The following is a 23829-nucleotide window of genomic DNA, read 5'->3' on the forward strand; positions in this document are numbered from 1 at the left end:
TATTTTTCATTATTGCCACTTACTTTCCAGCCTTTTGTTAATTTTGTCCCAACTCTTTTAAGATGTGTCTCTGCTATCAATTTCTAAAAAGAAGGGTTTTTTTTTTCTTCAGATTGAATGGGCAAATGTCCAACGTTCATCTTCTGATCTGTGTGCTATGTTCAGTTGTGATAAAATATGGCTCTAAGAGATTTCCAAATCATTGGCTTGTTTTTGTTTTATAAAGCACCCCAACTTTTTTTGGGGGGCGGGGGACTGGGGTTGTAGTTTGTTTCCTAAGAAATGTTAATTTTTAGATTTTCATTTTTCTAAACTCCCCCGAGTCGTATAAAAAAAAAATTCCTAATATTTCAGGGAGAAGATAAAAGTTACAAAAACCAGTCCGGACTCTGAAGACGGGCCAGAAGCAAAAAAGCCAAAGATCGATGCTACAGAAAGCACAATGATCAAAAAGGTAAGAAGTGCAAGAGCAGACCCCTCCTCACATCATTGTCCTGATGAGCACTGCTTTCTTTTATGAAGCCCCCTGTGGCGTTGCCCATAGATGTGATGATGATTGTTGTTGTCGATCTTGATGACTTTATTAATGAATGTAAAATTGGTTCTCTTGTTTAGAAAACGGAAATGAATGTATTCTATCGCAGAATTCTATGTTAACCCCTTAGTGGCCAGGCCAAATTTTTAAATCTGACCAGTGTGACTTTGTGGCAATAACGCAACATATCCCAGTGATTTTGAGATTATTTTTTTTTTTTTTTGTGACACCTTATACTTTTTGTTTTTTGTGTTTTATACAAAAAAAAAACAGTAATTTGACAACATTTCTAAAAATGTAGCAATTTTCAAGCTTAGATTTTTTTTCTTTTTCTCCATATATATACCCTATTTTTTGTTTTATAAGACGCACCGGATTATAAGGCGCACCCCAAATTTAGAGATAAAAAAAGGGGTCCGTCTTCTACTCCGGTGTTGTCTTACCAGAGGGGGGCAGCAGTGGTGGTGAAGCAGGGTCACAGGAGGCAGAGGTTGTGCTGGCAGCGGCGGTAGGTCCGTGGTGGCAGTGGCAGTCAGTGGTGGCAGCAGTGGGTCAGTGGTGGCAGCAATGGATCAGTGGTGGAGCAGGCTGGTGCAGTGAGTGTCCCAGTCTGTCCGCGGACCCGGTTCAAGTAATGGCGCCCGGAGCGGCGCATGCGCAGATGAAGCGCTCATCCAAGGGCTCCATCTGCGCACGCGCTGACTCACGGCGCCATCATTTGAATCCGGGACCGCGGACACGCTGGGACACCTATGGGGAGATAAGGTATGCACACCAGTGACTATGTAAGGGGAATACATGTAATAGCAGAAACTGCTGTGTGAATACTGACATGAAAAATTCAATAAATATATGTAAAAATGAAATGTGAAAAATGGAACCTGCATTACTGCCATGAATATATGAATAAAGAGAAATTTAGCTACTGAATTGATCAATGCAATAGAGCCCCAACACTACGCCAAAGTATTTCTTCGGCGCTCTATTGGGAGACCCAGACGATTGGGTGTACAGCACTGCCTCCGGAGGCCACACAAAGCAATTACACTAAAAAGTGTAAGGCCCCTCCCCTTCTGGCTATACACCCCCAGTGGGATCACTGGCTCATCAGTTTTTCTGCTTTGTGCGAAGGAGGTCAGACATCCACGCATAGCTCCACTGTTTGTAGTCAGCAGTAGCTGCTGGCTCTATCGGATGGAAGAAAAGAGGGCCCATATAGGGTCCCCAGCATGCTCCCTTCTCACCCGTGATGGTGCTTGTAAGGTTGAGGTACCTATTGCTGGTACGGAGGCCGGAGCCCACATGCTGTTTTCCTTCCACATCCCCCTGAGGGGCTCTGTGGAAGTGGGATCCTGCCGGCCCCCAAGCCCTGGGGCCGGGCTCCATCCACAGACCCATAGAACCTGCTGGATTGGGAGCGGGAGTGCCGTTCAGGGACATGGCCCTGCAACTTCAGGTACTCTGTGTCCCCGGCAGGCACGGACACTCTCAGGGCTTGCTGAGCGTTATAGTGCGCCGGGGACAGTGGCGCTGTACGCTGGGGGTTAGGTCACTGCAGCTTTGCTGAGTGACGATTGTGTGTTGGGAACTACTGCGCCGACCGCTCCTGGAGCGGCGGCGCAGCTGCGACTTGTAGTGCGCCGGGGGCTTGGCGGCGACCGCGCTTGTACGGCGGCGGCGTTTTTAACTTTAGCCCCCGGCTTCTGCGGCCTAGCGCCGCTTCGTTCCCGCCCCCACCCTGTCAATCAGGGTAGGGGAGAGACGCTGCTCAATGGCTGCGCCGAGGGCTGGAGCCTTATTTACATGCTCCAGCCCTCTCACTAGGCACAAGGGGAAGCAGACTTCCCGCTCTTCGTCGGTGTACGCCCAGGGCCCGCCCCCCCTCTCCACAAGGACGCCGGCAGCCATTACACATGCGATCTGGCTGGAAGGAGGCAGCAGGCTCTGGGAGACCCAGACTAGAGGGATTTCTGGCGACCACACACCGCTCCTAAGCGGGCGGTAAGCTGCACAGTAGTGCTGGCCCCACTAGTGCCTCAGTGATATATTAGTGTACTTCTTTATTGGTACCATATATATATATATATATTTTTATATAGTGCACTGTAAGGTCGCTTCTGGCTGGACACTCTGTACTGCTCTGAGGACGCAGCAACATGTCATCCGCAAAACGCAAGGCTGCCAAGGCACGGGCTGTGTACACTGTTTGTACTGCATGTGGGGCTAATCTACCAGCAGGCTCCAATGATTCACATTGTGTGCAATGTTCAGTCCCAGTGGCACTTCGCCAGCCAGAGCCTATTGTGGTGGTAGCCCAGGCAGAGACGCCTGTGAACCCTGCCCCGGTGACGGGGACAGACTTTGCAGTGTTTGCTGATAAAATGTCTGAGGCTATGACAAGGATCCTGGAGACCTTGCAGGCCAGGCCAGTTCCTCAGACTATGGACACTGCTGTGGCTATGCTCACTGGTCCCCCTCAGTTGGAACTAATCCGTACTTCAAGGGGGTCTCAAGCATCACAGGCTGAAGTCTCTGACTCAGATGACAGTCCCAGGCAGCCTAAGCGAGCTCGCTGGGAAAGACCCTCGACGGCATCACACTGCTCAGGGTCTCAGCGAGAAGAATCTCTCTGTGATGAGACTGAGGACGGTGATCAGGATTCTAATCCTGAGGCCCCTCTCAATCTGGATGCCCCTGATGGTGACGCCATGGTTAATGACCTTATATCGGCGATTAATAGGCTGTTGGATATTTCTCCCCCAGCCCCTTCTGCAGAGGAGGCAGCTGCACAGCAGGAGAAATTCCATTTCCTGTATCCCAAGCGTAAATTAAGTGCTTTTTTGGACCACTCTGACTTCAGAGAATCAATCCAGAAGCACGACGCTCATCCAGACAAGCGTTTCTCTAAGCGTTCTAAGGATACCCGTTATCCTTTTCCCGCTGAAGTGGCCAAACGCTGGACCCAGTGCCCAAAGGTGGATCCCCCAATTTCCAAGCTTGCGGCTAGATCCATAGTCGCAGTAGAGGATGGCGCTTCACTTAAAGATGCCAACGACAGACAGATGGACCTTTGGTTGAAATCTGTCTATGAAGCTATCGGCGCGTCGTTTGCTCCAGCATTCGCGGCCGTGTGGGCACTACAAGCTATTTCAGCTGGTTTAGCACAGGTGGATGCTATCATGCATCCAGCAGTGCCACAGGTGGCGTCCCTAACCTCGCAAATGTCTGCGTTTGCGACCTATGCTATCAATGCTGTCCTAGAATCTACGAGCCGTACCTCTATGGCGGCCGCCAATTCTGTGGTTTTGCGCAGAGCCTTATGGTTAAAGGACTGGAAAGCAGATGCTGGTTCCAAAAAATGCTTAACCAGCTTGCCATTATCTAGAGACAGACTGTTTGGTGAGCCATTGGCTGAAATCATAAAACAGTCCAAGGGTAAGGACTCTTCCTTGCCACAGCCCAGAGCAAGTAAACCTCAACAGAAAAAGTGGCAGTCGAGGTTTCGGTCCTTTCGAGGCTCGGGCAAGCCCCAGTTCTCCTCGTCCAAAGGGACTCAGAAAGGACAAGGGAACTCAGATTCCTGGCGGGCTCACTCACGCCCCAGGAAAGCAAATGGAGGAACCGCTTCCAAGGCGGCTACCTCATGACTTTCGGCCTCCTCCCTCCGCATCCTCGGTCGGTGGCAGGCTCTCCCGCTTTTGCGACATTTGGCTGTCACAGGTCAAAGACCGGTGGGTAACAGACATTTTGTCTCGCGGGTACAGAATCGAGTTCAGTTCTCGGCCTCCACTTCGGTTCTTCAGAACCTCCCCACACCCCAACCGAGCAGATGCCCTGCTGCAGGCGGTGGACTCTCTAAGAGCAGAAGGAGTCGTGATCCCTGTTCCCCCTCTGGAACGGGGGCGAGGATTTTACTCCAACCTCTTTGTGGTTCCAAAAAAGGACGGCTCCTTCCGTCCTGTTCTGGACCTAAAACTGCTCAACAAGCATGTGAACGCCAGGCGGTTCCGGATGGAATCCCTCCGCTCAGTCATTGCCTCAATGTCTCAAGGAGATTTCCTAGCATCAATAGACATCAAAGATGCTTATCTCCACGTGCCGATTGCTACAGAGCACCAACGCTTTCTACGCTTCGTGATAGGAGACGACCATCTTCAGTTTGTAGCTCTGCCATTTGGTCTGGCGACAGCCCCCTGGGTGTTCACCAAGATCATGGCAGCAGTGGTAGCAGTCTTGCACTCTCACGGACACTCTGTGATCCCTTACTTGGACGATCTACTGGTCAAGGCACCCTCTCAGGAGGCATGCCAACTCAGTCTGAATTTTGCACTGGAGACTCTCCAGGCGTTCGGGTGGATCATCAACTTCCCAAAGTCAAATCTGTCACCGACCCAATCACTAACGTATCTTGGCATGGAGTTTCATACTCTCTCAGCGATAGTGAAGCTTCCGCTGAGCAAGCAGCGGTCACTACAGACAGGGGTGCAGGCTCTCCTTCAAGGTCAGTCGCACTCCTTAAGACGCCTCATGCACTTCCTCGGGAAGATGGTGGCGGCAATAGAGGCGGTTCCGTTTGCGCAGTTTCATCTGCGTCCACTTCAATGGGACATTCTCCGCCAATGGGACGGGAAGTCGACATCCCTGGACAGGAAAGTCTCCCTTTCCCAGACGGCCAAGGACTCTCTGCAATGGTGGCTTCTTCCCACCTCATTATCACAGGGAAGATCCTTCCTACCACCGTCCTGGGCGGTGGTCACGACAGACGCGAGTCTGTCAGGGTGGGGAGCAGTGTTTCTCCACCACAGGGCTCAGAGTACGTGGACTCAGCAGGAGTCCAGCCTTCAGATCAATGTTCTGGAAATCAGAGCAGTGTTTCTTGCCCTACTAGCCTTCCAGCAGTGGCTGGAAGGAAAGCAGATCCGAATTCAATCGGACAACTCCACAGCGGTGGCATACATCAATCACCAAGGAGGGACTCGCAGTCGGCAAGCCTTCCAGGAAGTCCGGCGCATTATGATGTGGGTGGAAGCCACGGCCTCCACCATATCCGCAGTTCACATCCCCGGCGTAGAAAACTGGGAAGCAGACTTCCTCAGTCGCCAGGGCATGGACGCAGGGGAATGGTCCCTTCACCCGGACGTGTTTCAGGAAATCTGTCGCCGATGGGGAAGGCCGGACGTCGACCTAATGGCGTCCCGGCACAACAACAAGGTCCCAACATTCATGGCACGGTCTCGCGATCAAAGAGCTCTAGCAGCAGACGCCCTAGTGCAAGATTGGTCGCAGTTCCGGCTCCCTTATGTGTTTCCACCTCTGGCACTCTTGCCCAGAGTGCTACGCAAGATCAGATCCGACTGCAGCCGCGTCATACTCGTCGCTCCAGGCTGGCCGAGGAGGGCGTGGTATCCGGATCTGTGGCATCTCACGGTCGGCCAACCGTGGGCACTACCAGACCGACCAGACTTACTGTCCCAAGGGCCGTTTTTCCATCGGAATTCTGCGGCCCTCAACCTGACTGCGTGGCCATTGAGTCCTGGATCCTAGCGTCTTCAGGCTTATCCCAAGGGGTCGTTGCCACCATGAGACAGGCTAGGAAGCCCACGTCTGCTAAGATCTACCACAGAACGTGGAGGATATTCTTATCCTTGTGCTCTGCTCAGAGAGTGTCTCCCTGGCCATTTGCATTACCTACCCTTCTTTCTTTCCTCCAATCTGGGTTAGAAAAAGGTTTGTCGCTCGGCTCCCTTAAGGGGCAAGTCTCGGCGCTATCCGTCTTTTTTCAGAAGCGTCTAGCACGACTTTCTAAGGTGCGCACGTTCCTACAGGGGGTTTGCCATATAGTCCCCCCATACAAGCGGCCGTTAGATCCATGGGATCTGAACAGGGTATTAGTTGCCCTCCAGAAGCCGCCCTTCGAGCCTCTGAAGGAGGTTTCACTGTCTGGACTATCACAGAAAGTGGCTTTTCTGGTAGCGATCACATCTCTTCGGAGAGTGTCTGAGCTCGCAGCGTTGTCTTCCAAGGCTCCCTTCCTGGTCTTCCACCAGGACAAGGTAGTGCTGCGCCCCATTCAGGAGTTTCTCCCGAAGGTGGTATCCTCTTTTCATCTTAATCAGGATATCTTTTTGCCTTCGTTTTGTCCTCATGCAGTTCATCGGTATGAGAAGGATTTACATTTGTTAGATCTGGTGAGAGCACTCAGAATCTACATTTCCCGCACAGCGCCCCTGCGCCGTTCGGATGCACTCTTTGTCCTTGTCGCTGGTAAGCGCAAGGGGTCGCAGGCTTCTAAGGCCACCCTGGCTCGATGGATCAAAGAACCAATTCTTGAAGCCTACCGTTCTGCGGGGCTTCAGGTTCCATCAGGGCTAAAGGCCCATTCTACCAGAGCCGTGGGTGCGTACTGGGCATTGCGACACCAGGCTACGGCTCAACAGGTGTGCCAGGCAGCTACCTGGTCGAGTCTGCACACTTTCACCAAACATTATCAGGTGCATACCTATGCTTCGGCGGACGCCAGCCTAGGTAGAAGAGTCCTGCAGGCGGCAGTTGCCTCCCCGTAGGGGAGGGCTGTCTTGCAGCTCTAACATGAGGTATTTCTTTACCCACCCAGGGACAGCTTTTGGACGTCCCAATCGTCTGGGTCTCCCAATAGAGCGCCGAAGAAGAAGGGAATTTTGTTACTTACCGTAAATTCCTTTTCTTCTAGCTCTTATTGGGAGACCCAGCACCCGCCCTGTTGTCCTTCGGGATTTTTGGTTTGTTTGCGGGTACACATGTTGTTCATGTTGAACGGTTTTCAGTTCTCCGATGTTTCTCGGAGTGAATTTGTTTAAACCAGTTATTGGCTTTCCTCCTTCTTGCTTTTGCACTAAAACTGGTGAGCCAGTGATCCCACTGGGGGTGTATAGCCAGAAGGGGAGGGGCCTTACACTTTTTAGTGTAATTGCTTTGTGTGGCCTCCGGAGGCAGTGCTATACACCCAATCGTCAATCGTCTGGGTCTCCCAATAAGAGCTAGAAGAAAAGGAATTTACGGTAAGTAACAAAATTCCCTTCTTTCTGCTATTACATGTATTCCCCTTACATAGTCACTGGTGTGCATACCTTATCTCCCCATAGTGATGATTTTTAGGTTTTTGCACCTAGTTCGGACTTAGAATGGAGTTCCAAACGTTATTTCTTATTTGTTAGTATTTTTTCGTTTGTGAACCCTCCCCACACACACCTATTGCCAATCCATATCATACGCATAAATAGCCTGGGTCTCAGCTTCCCATACACGGTAAGTTTTTTAACTGCATGAGAGGACACACACAAGCTAGGGACCCCAACGTAGAGAAATACTTTGGCGTAGTGTTGGGGCTCTATTGCATTGATCAATTCAGTAGCTAAATTTCTCTTTATTCATATATTCATGGCAGTAATGCAGATTCCATTTTTCACATTTCATTTTTACATATAGCTATTGAATTTTCTTTTTCGCTCCTAATTGGGAGACCCAGACAATTGGGTGTATAGCTACTGCCTCCGGAGGCCGCACAAAGTACTACACTTAAAAGTGTAAGGCCCCTCCCCTTCTGGCTATACACCCTCCCGTAGGAGTACGGATTCCTCAGTTTTAGCTTTGTGCGAAGGAGGTCACACACGCACGCATAGCTCCATTGTTTTTAGTCAGCAGCAGCTGCTGACTATGTCGGATGGAAGAAAAGAGGGCCCATACAGGGCCCCCAGCATGCTCCCTTCTCACCCCACTGTATGTCGGAGGTGTTTGTAAGGTTGAGGTACCCATTGCGGGTACGGAGGCTGGAGCCCACATGCTGATTCCTTCCCCATCCCTTTTTACAGGGCTCTGGGTGAAGTGGGATTTACTGGTCTCCAGGCACTGAGACCGTGCTCCATCTACAGCCCCTGGAGAAGATGCTGGATTGGAGCGGAGTACATCAGGGACATGGCCCTGCTTCCTCAAGGTACTCTGTGTCCCCGTGCATTTCGCGCTCACACCGCAGCATGCTGGGTGTTGTAGTGCGCCGGGGACATCAGCGCTGCGGCGCTTGTGCCATGGCCTCATTTCAGCTTCGCTGAAGCGGGCACACTTTTGGGGAACGGTCGCGCCGGCCGCTGGGACTGCGGCGCGGCTGGCACTTGTGGTGCGCCGGGGACTTCAGCGCGGGCCGCGCTTTTACGGCGGCCGCGCTGATAACTCGAGTCCCCGGCTTTTGCGGCCTGGTTCCGTTCGTTCCCGCCCCCAGACCTGCCAGTCAGGAGAGGGGCGGGACGCTGGTCAGTGCATCAGCGCTGAGGGCTGGAGTCGTTTTTACATACTCCAGCCCTCACAATAGGCACAGAGGGGACACTGTTTCCCGCACTTTTGTTTGGGAACTCCCACGGGCCGCCCCTCTCCACAGACGCCGGCAGCCATTCCTGCTGACACGCTGAGCTGCAGAGGGGAGCCGGGGAGACCCAGACAAGGAATTCTGCGCCTCTTACCCGCTATTCAGCGGGCGGTAAGCAGCCCTCAGGGCTCACCCCCTCTTGTGCCAGTAGTAATCTTAGTATTTTGTTCCTGCAAATACTTTGTACTGCATAGCGCTGGTCGCCTTTTGGCTATAGACTCTCTCACATTGCAGAGAGCCAACAGCATGTCGTCCACAAAACGCAAGGGTGCCAAGGCACAGACATTATATGCTTCCTGTACCGCATGTGGGACTTTTCTACCGGCAGGCTCCAATGACCCCCATTGTGTGCAGTGCTCGGGCCCTGTGGCACTTGCACAGCCGGGACCTCTGCTGGACGTGACCCAGGGTGTACCACCTGTGAATGCTGTCCAAGTGACAGGAACTGAGTTTACAGCTTTTGCTGACAGAATGTCTCTCACTATGTCACAAATTCTTGACACATTGCGGGCTAGGCCTGTACTTCAGGCCACGGACACTGTGCAATCATTGCCCCCTGGTCCCCCTCAGCTGAATTACTTCCAAGCTCCGGGACGGGCACATACACCTCAGGGTGAAGACTCTGACTCGGACGATGGTCCCAGGCAACCTAAGCGGGCTCGCTATGAGGGGCCTTCACATTCATCTCAATGGTCAGGATCCCAGCGAGATGAATCTATGGGTGATGAGGCGGACGTAACTGATCAGGATTCTGATCCTGGGACCACTCTCAATCTAGATACACCAGATGGTGACGCCATAGTTAATGATCTTATATTTAACATCAATAAGATGTTAAATATTTCCCCACCAGCTCCTCTTGTAGAGGAGTCAGCTTCGCAGCACGAGAGAATCCATTTCAGATATCCCAAGCGTACATTAAGCACTTTTCTGGACCACGCTGACTTTAGAGACGCAATCCAGAAACCCCACGCTTATCCGGAAAGGCGTTTTTCTAAACGGCTTAAAGATACACGCTATCCTTTTCCCCCTGAGGTGGTCAAGGGTTGGACCCAGTGTCCAAAAGTGGATCCTCCAATTTCCAGGCTTGCAGCTAGATCCTTGGTTGCAGTTGAAGATGGAGCGGCACTTAAAGATGCCACTGACAGGCAGATGGAGCTCTGGCTGAAATCCATCTATGAAGCTATTGGAGCGTCGTTAGCGCCATCTTTTGCTGCCGTATGGGCACTCCAAGCTATCTCAGCCGGGCTTGTGCAAGTCGACTCAGTCACACGTGCATTTGCCCCGCAGGTAGCACCATTGACCTCGCAAATGGCGGCATTCGCGTCGTACGCGATTAATGCTGTTCTTGACGCTACAAGCCGTACGGCAGTGGCGTCAGCCAACTCCGTTGTTTTGCGTAGGGCCCTGTGGTTGAGACATTGGAAGGCAGATTCTCATTCCAAGAAGTGCTTAACCAATTTGCCTTTTTCTCGTGACCGATTGTTTGGAGAGCGTTTGGATGAAATCATCAAACACTCCAAGGGTAAGGACTCATCCTTACCGCAACACAGACAAAACAAACCCCAACAGAGGAGGGGTCAGTCTGGTTATCGGTCCTTTCGAGGACCGGGCAGGTCCCAATTTTCCTCGTCAAAAAAGACTCAAAAAGATCAGAGACGCTCAGATTCTTGGAGGTCTCAGTCACGCCCAAAAAAGACAGCCGGAGGAACCGTTGCCAAGACGGCGTCCTCATGACTTGCAGTCTCCGATTCCCACACCCTCGGTCGGTGGGAGGCTTTCCCACTTTGGCGACATTTGGCTGTCACGCGTCAAAGACCGTTGGGTGAGGGATATTCTGTCTCACGGGTACAGGATAGAGTTCAGTTCTCGTCCGCCAACTCGTTTCTTCAGAACTTCTCCACCACCAGACCGAGCCGATGCTCTGTTGCAGGCGGTGGCCGCTCTAAAGGCGGAAGGAGTGGTGACCTCCGTCCCTCTTCAGGAACAAGGTCACGGTTTTTACTCCAATCTGTTTGTGGTCCCAAAAAAGGACGGATCGTATCGACCCGTCCTGGATCTAAAGTTGCTCAACAGACACGTAAAAGTCAGGAGGTTCCGGATGGAATCCCTACGCTCCGTCATAGCCTCAATGTCTCAAGGAGATTTTCTAGCATCAATAGACATCAAAGATGCGTATCTCCACGTGCCGATTGCGCCAGAGCATCAGCGTTTCCTATGCTTCGTCATACACGACGAACACCTGCAGTTCGTAGCGTTACCTTTCGGTCTGGCAACAGCCCCCCGGGTCTTCACCAAGGTCATGGCAGCAGTAGTAGCTGTCCTGCACTCGCAAGGTCACTCGGTCATCCCGTATCTAGACGACCTGCTTATAAAGGCACCCTCTCAAGAGGCATGCCAACACAGTCTGAAAGTGGCACTAGACACTCTCCAGAGTTTCGGGTGGATTATCAACTTTCCAAAGTCTCATCTAACCCCGACCCAATCACTGACTTATCTTGGCATGGAGTTTCATACTCTCTCAGCGATAGTGAAGCTTCCACTGGACAAGCAGTGTTCGCTGCGGACAGGAGTGCAATCTCTCCTTCAGAGCCAGTCGCACTCACTGAGGCGCCTCATGCATTTCCTAGGAAAGATGGTAGCAGCAATGGAGGCGGTCCCGTTCGCGCAGTTTCGTCTGCGCCCTCTACAATGGGACATTCTATGCCAATTGGATGGGAAATCGACGTCCCTCGACAGGACTGTCTCCCTCTCTCAGACTGCCAAAGACTCTCTGCGTTGGTGGCTTCTCCCCACCTCATTGTCACAGGGAAAGTCGTTCCTACCCCCATCCTGGGCAGTGGTCACGACGGATGCGAGCCTATCAGGGTGGGGAGCGGTGTTTCTCCACCACAGGGCTCAGGGGACGTGGACTCAGGTAGAGTCCACCCTGCAGATCAATGTTCTGGAAATCAGAGCAGTCTATCTTGCTCTGCGAGCCTTCCAACAATGGCTGGAAGGCAAGCAGATTCGGATTCAGTCGGACAATTCCACGGCGGTGGCGTACATCAACCACCAAGGGGGAACACGCAGTCGCCAAGCCGTACAAGAAGTCCGGCGGATTTTGACGTGGGTGGAAAGCAAAGCGTCCACCATATCCGCAGTTCACATCCCAGGCGTGGAAAACTGGGAAGCAGACTTTCTCAGTCGCCAGGGCATGGACGCAGGGGAATGGTCCCTTCACCCGGACGTGTTTCAGCAGATCTGTTGCCGCTGGGGGACGCCGGACGTCGATCTGATGGCGTCACGGCACAACAACAAGGTCCCAGTTTTCATGGCACGGTCTCACGATCACCGAGCGCTGGCGGCAGACGCCTTGGTTCAGGATTGGTCGCAATTCCGACTACCCTATGTGTTCCCACCTCTAGCATTGTTGCCCAGAGTTCTCCGGAAAATCAGGTCCGACTGCCATCGAGCCATTCTCGTCGCTCCAGACTGGCCAAGAAGGTCGTGGTACCCGGATCTGTGGGATCTCACGGTAGGCCAACCATGGGCACTACCAGACCGTCCAGATTTGCTGTCTCAAGGGCCGTTTTTCCATCTGAATTCTGCGGCCCTGAACCTGACTGTGTGGCCATTGAGTCCTGGATCCTAGCGGCCTCAGGTTTATCTCATGAAGTTGTTGCCACAATGAGACAGGCTAGAAAACCATCCTCAGCTAAGATCTATCACAGAACGTGGAAGATATTCTTAGCTTGGTGCTCGGCTCAGAGGGTTTCTCCCTGGCCATTTGCATTGCCAATTTTTCTTTCCTTCCTGCAGTCTGGGTTGGAAAAAGGTTTGTCGCTTAGCTCTCTTAAGGGTCAAGTCTCCGCGCTATCCGTATTCTTTCAGAAGCGCTTGGCACGGCTTTCTAAAGTACGCACGTTTCTCCAAGGAGTTTGTCATATCGTTCCTCCTTACAGACGGCCATTGGAACCCTGGGATCTAAACAAGGTTCTCATTACTCTCCAGAAGCCGCCTTTCGAGCCTTTGAAAGAGGTTTCCCTTTCTCGGCTTTCACAAAAAGTGGTTTTTCTTGTGGCGGTCACGTCTCTTCGTAGAGTGTCCGAGCTAGCGGCGTTATCTTGCAAATCTCCCTTCCTGGTGTTTCACCAAGACAAGGTAGTACTGCGTCCAATTCCAGAGTTTTCTCCCAAGGTGGTTTCTTCCTTTCATCTCAATCAGGATATCACTTTGCCATCTTTGTGTCCGCATCCAGTTCACCAATTTGAAAAAGGTTTACATCTGTTGGACCTGGTGAGAGCACTCAGGATTTACATTTCTCGCACGGCGCCTATGCGCCGTTCTGATGCGCTCTTTGTCCTAGTCGCTGGTCAGCATAAGGGATCGCAAGCTTCCAAATCCACCCTGGCGCGGTGGATCAAGGAACCAATTCTTCACACATACCGTTCTGCTGGGCTTCCGATTCCATCTGGACTGAAGGCCCATTCTACCAGAGCCGTGGGTGCGTCCTCGGCATTGCGGCATCAGGCTACGGCTCAGCAGGTGTGCCAGGCGGCTACCTGGTCGAGTCTGCACACGTTTACCAAACACTATCAAGTGCATACCTACGCTTCGGCAGATGCCAGCCTAGGTAGACAGGTCCTTCAGGCGGCGGTGGCCCACCTGTAGGAAAGGGCTGCCTGACAGCCCGATCACGAGGTATCTTTTTACCCACCCAGGGACTGCTTTTGGACGTCCCAATTGTCTGGGTCTCCCAATTAGGAGCGAAAAAGAAGAAGGGAATTTTGTTTACTTACCGTAAATTCCTTTTCTTCTAGCTCCAATTGGGAGACCCAGCACCCGCCCTATTGTTCTTAGGGTTTCGTTTTTCGGGTGCACATGTTGTTCATGTTGTTTCTTAAGTTCTCCGATCTTGTTATCGGATTGAATTTGTTTTTTGAAACTGTTATTGGCTTTCCTCCTTCTTGCTTTGGTACTAAAACTGAGGAATCCGTACTCCTACGGGAGGGTGTATAGCCAGAAGGGGAGGGGCCTTACACTTTTAAGTGTAGTACTTTGTGCGGCCTCCGGAGGCAGTAGCTATACACCCAATTGTCTGGGTCTCCCAATTGGAGCTAGAAGAAAAGGAATTTACGGTAAGTAAACAAAATTCCCTTCTTTCATGTCAGTATTCACACAGCAGTTTCTGCTATTACATGTATTCCCCTTACATAGTCACTGGTGTGCATACCTTATCTCCCCATAGTGATGTTTTTTAGGGTTTTGCACCCAGTTCGGACTTAGAATGGAGTTCCAAACATTATTTCTTATTTATTTATACGCTGGGACACCTGACGCCCGCCCGCATTCACAGAGTGGCAAGCCGCCGGGACAGAGAGGCAGCTGGCACGCAGCCACAGACACCCGGCCGACCGCACACAGAGCCGCACAGACAGCCCCACCGGTAAACTATATTTGGATTTTAAGACGCACCCCTCATTTTCCTCCCAAATTTTGGGGAGGAAAAGTGCGTCTTATAATCCAAAAAATACGGTAGTTTCGTCTCTCAAAAAAGTTAATAATAGCCTTTATCTGTTATGTCGGCTTTATATCAGCACCATCTGTAAAGTGTTCTTTAGAATGTTAGAAGGGTTAAAAATGTAGCAGTAACTTTTGGCAGTCTGAGGCTGTGATTTGGCCATGAATTGCGATAACCACTATCCGGACCACACAATAATGATATCTGGGTGCCAATGCGTAAAGCGGAGCCCCCACGCTCTGTTAACCATTTAGATGCCGTAATCCCTATTGACAGCAGCATCTAAGGGGTTAAAGGGCCATGATCGGTGCCAACACCGATCGTTACTGATGTAGCAGGGTGTCAGCTACAGAGTACAACGCACAGGTGCTATTCATTTATATTTCAGTATAAGTAAAGCTCTGTAAAAAAATATTTGTGGCCACTAAGGTTTTAAAGGGAACCAGTCAGCAAGCTTTTAGACATCAAACGAATGTCATCAGTGGAAAGTAATGTTGATTGTGTACCGTATTTTTTCGGACTTTAAGACGCACTTTTTAACAAGAAAAACTCCTTCTAAAAAGTGTGTGCCTCTTATAGTCCGTAGACAGCTTCCTGTCATGGAGGAGACCGCTGACGCTTCGTCCTCTCGTCCTCCTCTATCCCATACAGAGCTGACCTCTCTCTTCCTGATTTGCACGTTTCTATTTCATTGGTGCAAAGCAGGTGAGGAAGCTTACTGGGCTCTGAACGGATGGAGGCTACAAGAGCTGAGCAGCTGAAGGACCTTCTAACCATTTAACTCCAGGACTGATCACGTGACCTAAAAGGTCCTAGAGTTAACTATGTAAAAGGTCCTTCAGCTGTTCACCTGGTGCAGCCGCCGTCCGGATCCTGATCAGAAACTGCAACATGTGGTAATATATACTGTTTGTAGCAGAGCTGTATATGGGTCTATATGTTCATGTCGCAGAGCTGTGTGTGTTTATATGTGCATGGAGCACAGCTGTGTGTGACTATATGTGCATTTAGTTTGCATGTAGCAGAGCTGTGTGTGTCTAAATGTGCATGTAGCAGAGCAGTTTGTCTATATGTGCATGTAGCAGAGCTGTGATATGTACATGTAGCAGAGCTATGTGTCTAAATGTACATGCAGTTTGCATGTAGCAGAGCTTTGTGTCTGTATGTGCATGCAGCAGAGGTTTTTTTTTTGTCTATATGTACATGTAGCACAGCGGTATGTGTGTCTATATGTGCATGTAGTTTGCATGTAGCAGAGCTGTGTGCGTCTATACCTGCATGTAGTTTGCAAGTAGCAGAGCTGTGTGCGTCTATACCTGCATGTAGTTTGCAAGTAGCAGAGCTGTGTGCTTCTATACCTGCATGTAGTTTGCAAAGATCAGAGCTTTCTGTGTATAATGCACACTGCAAAGAGACACAATAGATTTATTACCTCCCTATTCTACCCTAGTACGTTAAAATTAGTGCTAATGACCCCTGTATTTTACACTACCAGAGAACTTTTAATTAAAAGGAAAAATTATTTTCCTATTTTCTGCTGTCTAAACCTAAGATGCGTCTTATGGTATGACATGTCTCATAGTCCAAAAAAAATACTGTATGTATATATTGTGCTTTAAGTCAGTGTTTACAATTTTTAGAAATCCATTGTTTACTTTTTTTTTGCAGATGTTTGGCCCTGCTCTTACATGTCTCTGGCGTCGCTCCCTCTTTCCCCACTAGTCTCTTGTCAGTGACTGTCCGGTTACGCTTCTAATAAATAAATAAATCTTTATTTTTATTTAGCATTAACATATTCCGCAGCGCTTTACATACATCAGGAATACTGTCCCCATTGGGGCTCACAATCTAAAGTCCCTATCTGTATGTCTTTGGAGTGTGGGAGGAAACCGGAGAACCCGGAGGAAACCCACGCAAACACGGGGAGAACATACAAACTCCTTGCAAATGGTGTCCTCAGTGGGATTCGAACCCAGGACCCCAGCGCTGCAAGACTGCAGTGCTACCCACTGAGCCACCGTACAGTGCTAACCACTGAGCCACTGTGACCTGTTCCCCTGCCTGAGATCTCACGCAGGCGCCATCTTTGCTTGGGGCAGTGCATGTGCAGTAAGGTCCTTGTGGCGTTGAGAGCTGGACTGGCAATCTGAGCATGTGCAAACTCTGGGGATAACGTAGTGCTGTAGTGCGGGTCTGCGGTCACCAGGAGCAGGTGTTGGCTGTAGTGCGGGTCTGCGGTCACCAGGAGCAGGTGTTGGCTGTAGTGCGGGTCTGCGGTCACCAGGAGCGACCGTCGGCTGTAGTGAGGGTCTGTGGTCACCAGGAGCAGCTGTTGGCTGTAGTGCAGGTCTGCAGTCACCAGGAGCGGCTGTTGGCTGTAGTGCGGGTCTGCGGTCACCAGGAGCGGCTGTTGGCTGTAGTGAGGGTCTGTGGTCACCAGGAGCGGTTGTCGGCTGTAGTGTGGGTCTGCGGTCTCCAGGAGCGGCTGTTGGCTGTAGTGCGAATCTGCGGTCACCATGAGCGGCTGTTGGCTGTAGTGGTGATTTGCGGTCACCAGGAGCGGCTGTTGGCTGTAGTGCGAGTCTGCGGTCACCAGGAGCGGCCGTCAGCTGTAGTGCGGGTCTGCGGTCACCAGGAGCGGCCGTCGGCTGTAGTGCGGGTTTGCGGTCACCAGGAGCGGCTGTTAGCTGTAGTGCGGGTTTGCGGTCACCAGGAGTGGCTGTTGGCTGTAGTGCGGGTCTGCGGTGACCAGGAGCGGCCGTCTGCTGTAGTGCGGGCTTGAGGTCTCTCCAGGAGCGGCCGTTGGCTGTAGTGCGGGTCTGCGGTCACCAGGAGAGGCTGTAGTGTGGGTCTGCGGTCACCAGGAGCGGCTGTCGCCTGTAGTGCGCGTCTGCGGTCACCAGGCGCTGCTGTTGGCTGTAGTTCGGGTCTGCGGTCACCAGGAGCGGCTGTTGGCTGTAGTGCGGGTCTGCGGTCACCAGGAGCGGCTGTTGGCTGTAGTGCGGGCTTGCGGTCACCAGGAGCGGCCGTTGGCTGTAGTGCGGGCTTGCGGTCACCAGGAGCGGCCGTTGGCTGTAGTGCAGGCTTGCGGTCACCAGGAGCGGCTGTTAGCTGTAGTGCGGGTTTGCGGTCACCAGGAGTGGCTGTTGGCTGTAGTGCGGGTCTGCGGTGACCAGGAGCGGCCGTCTGCTGTAGTGCGGGCTTGAGGTCTCTCCAGGAGCGGCCGTTGCCTGTAGTGCGGGTCTGCGGTCACCAGGAGAGGCTGTAGTGTGGGTCTGCGGTCACCAGGAGCGGCTGTAGTGTGGGTCTGCGGTCACCAGGAGAGGCTGTAGTGTGGGTCTGCGGTCACCAGGAGCGGCTGTTGGTTGTAGTGCGGGTCTGCGGTCACCAGGAGCGGCTGTTGGCTGTAGTGCGGGTCTGCGGTCACCAGGAGCGGCTGTTGGCTGTAGTGCGGGTCTGCGGTCACCATGCGCTGCTGTTGGCTGTAGTGCGGGCTTGCGGTCACCAGGAGCGGCCGTCGACTCCTTCTGTAGACTCCTTGAAAGTTTTTATCTGGTGGGTGATTATGTAATCTCCTCCACGGCTGAGGACAGAGCCGCCCCGCTCATTAATTTCCTCTTCTCCGACATCAATTAGGAGCCTTAGGTGCTGCTGAATGCTGCTTATGTGTTGCAAACGGGAGTTCATTTTTACTTGACAGACTTCGCAAAGTGACATATTTAAATTAGAGAAACGCTTGGGGCCGTGTGTGTTATTCCCTGCTGGTGAGCGAGCGCGCCGCCTGCAACAATACAATGGCGGAGGAACATTTTGCAATTTAGCTGCTTGTCTCAGCGGGGCCTTAACTCCCTCGATGCTTGGCGCACTGCAAAAGACTGACAGTCTCGTGGAGCGCAGCACATTCACCTGTGTTATTGCGGGGAGGCCATCTTGGGGATTTTCAGGGGTGACATCATTATTAAATTTAGAGGATGAGGACCGGCGGCTGCGCAATGCTTCATTACACCCTCGTAATATATACTACAGGACGAGGAAAAGCTGAGATTGCGCCAGAAATGGCAGCCCTCAATCCTGTGATCTGCCCAATGATACTGTTTATACATATAGGGATTTTATCAATTTTTTTATTTGGTCGTTTTTATTTGGAAATGGTCAATAAGCTGCTGTTGATGGATCTTTTCTTATCTGATAACCCAAATAATTAATATGAGCATCTCCTTAAACTGTTTACTTACTGATCTTGCAAGAAAAGTGAGCGTGGCCACTGCGGGTATTGTCTGGATCACTCACTTCACCCCATAGTGAAAGGCGAAAAGTGGCCAGACACATTAGGCCTCGTGCACACACGGCGTTTTTTGGGTGCAGTTTCTGTAACTAAACTGCATGCATCACCTTCCCGAGCAAATTCTATGAGATTTCATTTGTGCTGTACACACGTTGCAGCTTTTTTTTTTTCGGCTGCGTCGTGGTCACCACAAAAATGCAGCATGTCAATTATTTGTGTTTTTGAGCTCTTCCAGTAAATAGCTTTCACTTGAAAAAAAAGGCAAAAAATACATGTGTTTTTTGGATGCGTTTTTGCCGCAGGTGAGTTTTTTTTTTTATTTTATATATTTTATTTTTTTTAGGACCAAAAATGTGCAGTTTTGTGATCACTACAAAGATGCAACATGCGGATATACCCCAACATGAACTTCGCTGCTCCTGCCGATTTTCGGTGGGACCAGTCGACCTTTTGGAGTATGCAGCTATCCTGACTCTCCTAATTGCAGCTATAGGAAAGTTATAGTATTGGGCATATTTGTTTTCAACATGCTCAATCCTCTGTTTTTGCACCACAGCCATCCACAGGTATATGAAATCTCAATATCAGACCATGTACAGGTGTGCTGCTTTTTTTTTTTTTTTTCCCTTAATCATTTCTAGGTCTTTAGGTTGGAGTTAAATATGGCATATAAAATGGTGTTTTTATTCATAATAATATTGATAATATAATAATAAATCATTATATAGTTTTATTATTATTTTATTATATATTATTTGTTTTATATTTTTTTTTATTTTCATTATCATTATATATTTTTATTTCATATTTTTATTTTATTATATATTTTTGTATTATATATTTTTGTATTATCTTTTTATTATACTTTTATTCTTATATAGTTTTATTTTTTATTTTCATTGTTTTATTTTATTATATATTTCTTTTTCGCTCCTAATTGGGAGACCCAGACAATTGGGTGTATAGCTACTGCCTCCGGAGGCCGCACAAAGTACTACACTTAAAAGTGTAAGGCCCCTCCCCTTCTGGCTATACACCCCCCATGGGAGCACGGGTCCCTCAGTTTTTTGCTTTGTGCGAAGGAGGTCAGACACGCACGCATAGCTCCACTGTTTAGTCAGCAGCAGCTGCTGACTATGTCGGATGGAAGAAAAGAGGGCCCATACAGGGCCCCCAGCATGCTCCCTTCTCACCCCACTTTCTGTCGGTGGTGTTTGTTAAGGTTGAGGTACCCATTGCGGGTACGGAGGCTGGAGCCCACATGCTGATTCCTTCCCCATCCCCATTAGGGCTCTGGGCGAAGTGGGATTTTACCGGTCTCCAGGCACTGAGACCGTGCTCCATCCGCAGCCCCTGGAGAAGCCGCTGGATATGGAGCTGAGTATCGTCAGGGACATGGCCCTGCTCCGTCAAGGTACTCTGTGTCCCCGTGCATACGCGCGCACACCGCAGCATTGCTGGGTGTGATAGTGCGCCGGGGACAACAGCGCTGCTGCGCTTGTGCCATTTCCTCACTTCAGCTTAGCTGAGTGGGTAGACTCAGGGGGAACGGTCGCGCCGGCCGCTGGGACTGCGACGCGGCTGGGACTTGTGGTGCGCCGGGGACTTCCGCGCTGACCGTGCATATATCACGGCCGCGCTTATTACTACAGTCCCCGGCTTTTGCGGCCTAGTTCGTTCGTTCCCGCCTCCGCACCTGCCAGTCAGGAGGAGGGCGGGACGCTGTACAGAGCATCAGCGCTGAGGGCTGGAGTCTTTTTTACATACTCCAGCCCTCACACCAGGCACAGTAGGACGCAGTTTCCCGCACTTTTGTTTGTGGCACGCCCACGGTCCACCCCTCTTCACAGAACGCCGGCAGCCATTCCTGCCTGCACGCTGAGCGGCAGAGGGGAGACTGGGAGACCCAGACACGGGATTCTACGGCATCATACCCGCTGTTCAGCGGGCGGTAAGCAGCCCTCAAGGGATCACCCCCACTTGTGCCGTTTGTATACTGAGTATTTTGTGTTTGCAAATACTTTGTACTGTACAGTCGCTGGTGATTCTCGGCTATATACCCTCCTAGATTACAAGGAGGCAACAGCATGTCGTCCGCAAAACGCAAGGGTGCCAAGGCACAGACATTATATGCTGCCTGTACCGCATGTGGGGCTGCTCTATCGGCAGGTTCCACTGACCCCCATTGTGTGCAGTGCTCGGCCCCTGTGGCACTTGCACAGCCGGGGCCTCTGCTGGACGTGACCCAGGGTGTACCACCTGTGAATGCTGTCCAGGTGACAGGAACGGAGTTTGCAGCTTTTGCTGACAGATTGTCTATGACCATGTCAAAGATTCTTGAAACATTGCAGTCTAGACCAGTAACTCAGACCATGGGCACTGTTGCATCATTGCTCCCTGGTCCCCCTCAGCTGGAACACTTCCAAGCTCCGGGGGTGTCACATGCACCCCAGGGTGACGGCTCTGACTCGGACGACAGTCCCAGACAACCTAAGCGGGCTCGTTATGAGGGGCCCTCAACTTCGTCTCATTGGTCAGGGTCCCAGCGGGACGAATCTATGGGTGATGAGGCGGCTGTAACTGATCAGGATTCTGATCCTGGGACCGCTCTCAATCTGGATACACCGGATGGTGACGCCATAGTGAATGATCTTATAGCGTCCATCAATAAGATGTTAGATATTTCTCCGCCAGCTCCTCCTGCGGAGGAGTCAGCTTCACAGCATGAGAAATTCCATTTCAGATATCCCAAGCGTAAATTAAGCACTTTTCTGGACCACGCTGACTTTAGTGATGCAATCCAGAAACACCACGCTTATCCTGAGAAGCGGTTTTCTAAACGGCTTAAAGATACACGCTATCCTTTTCCCCCTGACGTGGTCAAGGGTTGGACCCAGTGTCCCAAGGTGGACCCTCCAATCTCCAGGCTTGCAGCTAGATCTTTAGTTGCAGTAGAAGATGGAGCGGCACTTAAAGATGCCACTGACAGGCAGTTGGAGCTCTGGCTGAAATCCATCTATGAAGCTATTGGAGCGTCGTTGGCGCCAGCTTTCGCAGCCGTATGGGCACTCCAAGCTATTTCAGCTGGGCTTATACAAGTCGACTCGGTCACACGTACATCTTCTCCGCAGGTGGCACCATTGACCTCTCAAATGTCTGCATTCGCGTCTTCCGCGATTAATGCTGTCCTAGACTCTACGAGCCGTACGGCGGTGGCGTCGGCCAACTCTGTGGTTTTGCGCAGAGCCCTGTGGTTGAGAGAATGGAAGGCAGATTCTGCTTCCAAGAAGTGCTTAACCAGTTTGCCTTTTTCTCGTGACCGATTGTTTGGGGAGCGTTTAGATGAAATCATTAAACACTCCAAGGGTAAGGACTCATCCTTACCTCAACACAGACACAACAAGCCCCAACAAAGGAGGGGTCAGTCTGGTTTTCGGTCCTTTCGAGGCTCAGGCAGGTCCCAATTCTCCTCGTCCAAAAGGACTCAAAAGGATCAGAGAGGCTCAGATTCTTGGCGGACTCAGTCACGCCCAAAAAAGACAGCAGGAAGAACCGTTACCAAGACGGCTTCCTCATGACTCTCAGTCTCCTCTTTCCGCATCCTCGGTCGGTGGGAGGCTCTCCCGCTTTGGCGGCATATGGCTGTCACAGGTCAAAGACCGTTGGGTGAGGGACATTCTGTCTCACGGGTACAGGATAGAGTTCAGATCTCGTCCTCCAACTCGTTTTTTTTCAGAACTTCCCCACCGCCCGACCGAGCCGATGCTCTGCTGCAGGCGGTGGCCGCTCTAAAGGCGGAAGGAGTGGTGACTTCCGTTCCTCTTCAGGAACAAGGTCACGGTTTTTACTCCAATCTGTTTGTGGTGCCAAAGAAGGACGGGTCCTTTCGGCCCGTCCTGGATCTAATGTTGCTCAACAAACATGTAAAAACCAGGAGGTTCCGGATGGATTCTCTACGCTCCGTCATAGCCTCAATGTCTCAAGGAGATTTCCTAGCATCAATAGACATCAAAGATGCTTATCTCCACGTGCCGATTGCGCCAGAGCATCAGCGTTTTCTACGCTTCGTTATAGAAAGCGGACTCCTGCAGTTCGTAGCGTTACCTTTCGGGCTGGCAACAGCCCCTCGGGTCTTCACCAAGGTCATGGCAGCAGTAGTAGCTGTCCTGCACTCGCAGGGTCACTCCGTGATCCCGTATTTGGACGATCTACTTATAAAGGCACCCTCTCAAGAGGCATGCCAACACAGTCTGAACGTGGCACTGAAGACTCTCCAGAGTTTCGGGTGGATTATCAACTTTTCAAAGTTAAATCTAACCCCGACCCAATCACTAACATATCTTGGCATGGAGCTTCATACTCTCTCAGCGATAGTGAAGCTTTCACTGGACAAGCAGTGCTCTCTGCAGACAGGGGTGCAATCTCTCCTGCAGAGCCAGTCCCACTCCTTGAGGCGCCTCATGCATTTCCTAGGGAAGATGGTGGCAGCAATGGAAGCAGTCCCTTTCGCGCAGTTTCATCTGCGGCCTCTACAATGGGACATTCTCCGCCAATGGGACGGGAAGTCGACGTCCCTCGACAGGGATGTCTCCCTCTCTCAGGCAGCCAAGGACTCTCTCCGATGGTGGTCTTCCCACCTCATTGTCAAAAGGAAAGTCGTTCCTACCCCCATCCTGGGCGGTGGTCGCGACAGATGCGAGCCTATCAGGGTGGGGAGCAGTGTTTCTTCACCACAGGGCTCAGGGTACGTGGACTCAGAGAGAGTCCACCTGTCAGATCAATGTTCTGGAAATCAGAGCAGTCTATCTTGTTCTGCGAGCCTTCCAACAGTGGCTGGAAGGCAAGCAGATCCGGATTCAGTCGGACAATTCCACAGCGGTGGCGTACATCAACCACCAAGGGGGAACACGCAGCCGGCAAGCCTTTCAGGAAGTCCGGCGGATTCTGACGTGGGTGGAAAACACAGCATCCACCATATCCGCAGTTCACATCCCAGGCGTGGAAAACTGGGAAGCAGACTTTCTCAGTCACCAGGGCATGGACGCAGGGGAATGGTCCCTTCACCCGGACGTGTTTCAGGAGATCTGTCGCCGCTGGGGGATGCCGGACGT

General features: G+C 51.3%; 1 protein-coding gene across 1 annotated transcript in view; it reads left to right on the top strand.

Moving 5' to 3' along the window:
* SAE1 (SUMO1 activating enzyme subunit 1) overlaps positions 1-23829 on the top strand; it is a 75322-nt gene that overhangs the window by 27738 nt on the left and 23755 nt on the right. The window contains exon 5 of the mRNA XM_075322599.1: positions 355-454. Coding sequence (XP_075178714.1) covers positions 355-454 — 100 coding nt within the window. The remainder of the gene's footprint in view (positions 1-354; positions 455-23829) is intronic.

The sequence above is a fragment of the Anomaloglossus baeobatrachus genome, chromosome 9 (genome assembly GCF_048569485.1).
Source record: "Anomaloglossus baeobatrachus isolate aAnoBae1 chromosome 9, aAnoBae1.hap1, whole genome shotgun sequence".
Lineage (NCBI taxonomy): Eukaryota > Metazoa > Chordata > Amphibia > Anura > Aromobatidae > Anomaloglossus > Anomaloglossus baeobatrachus.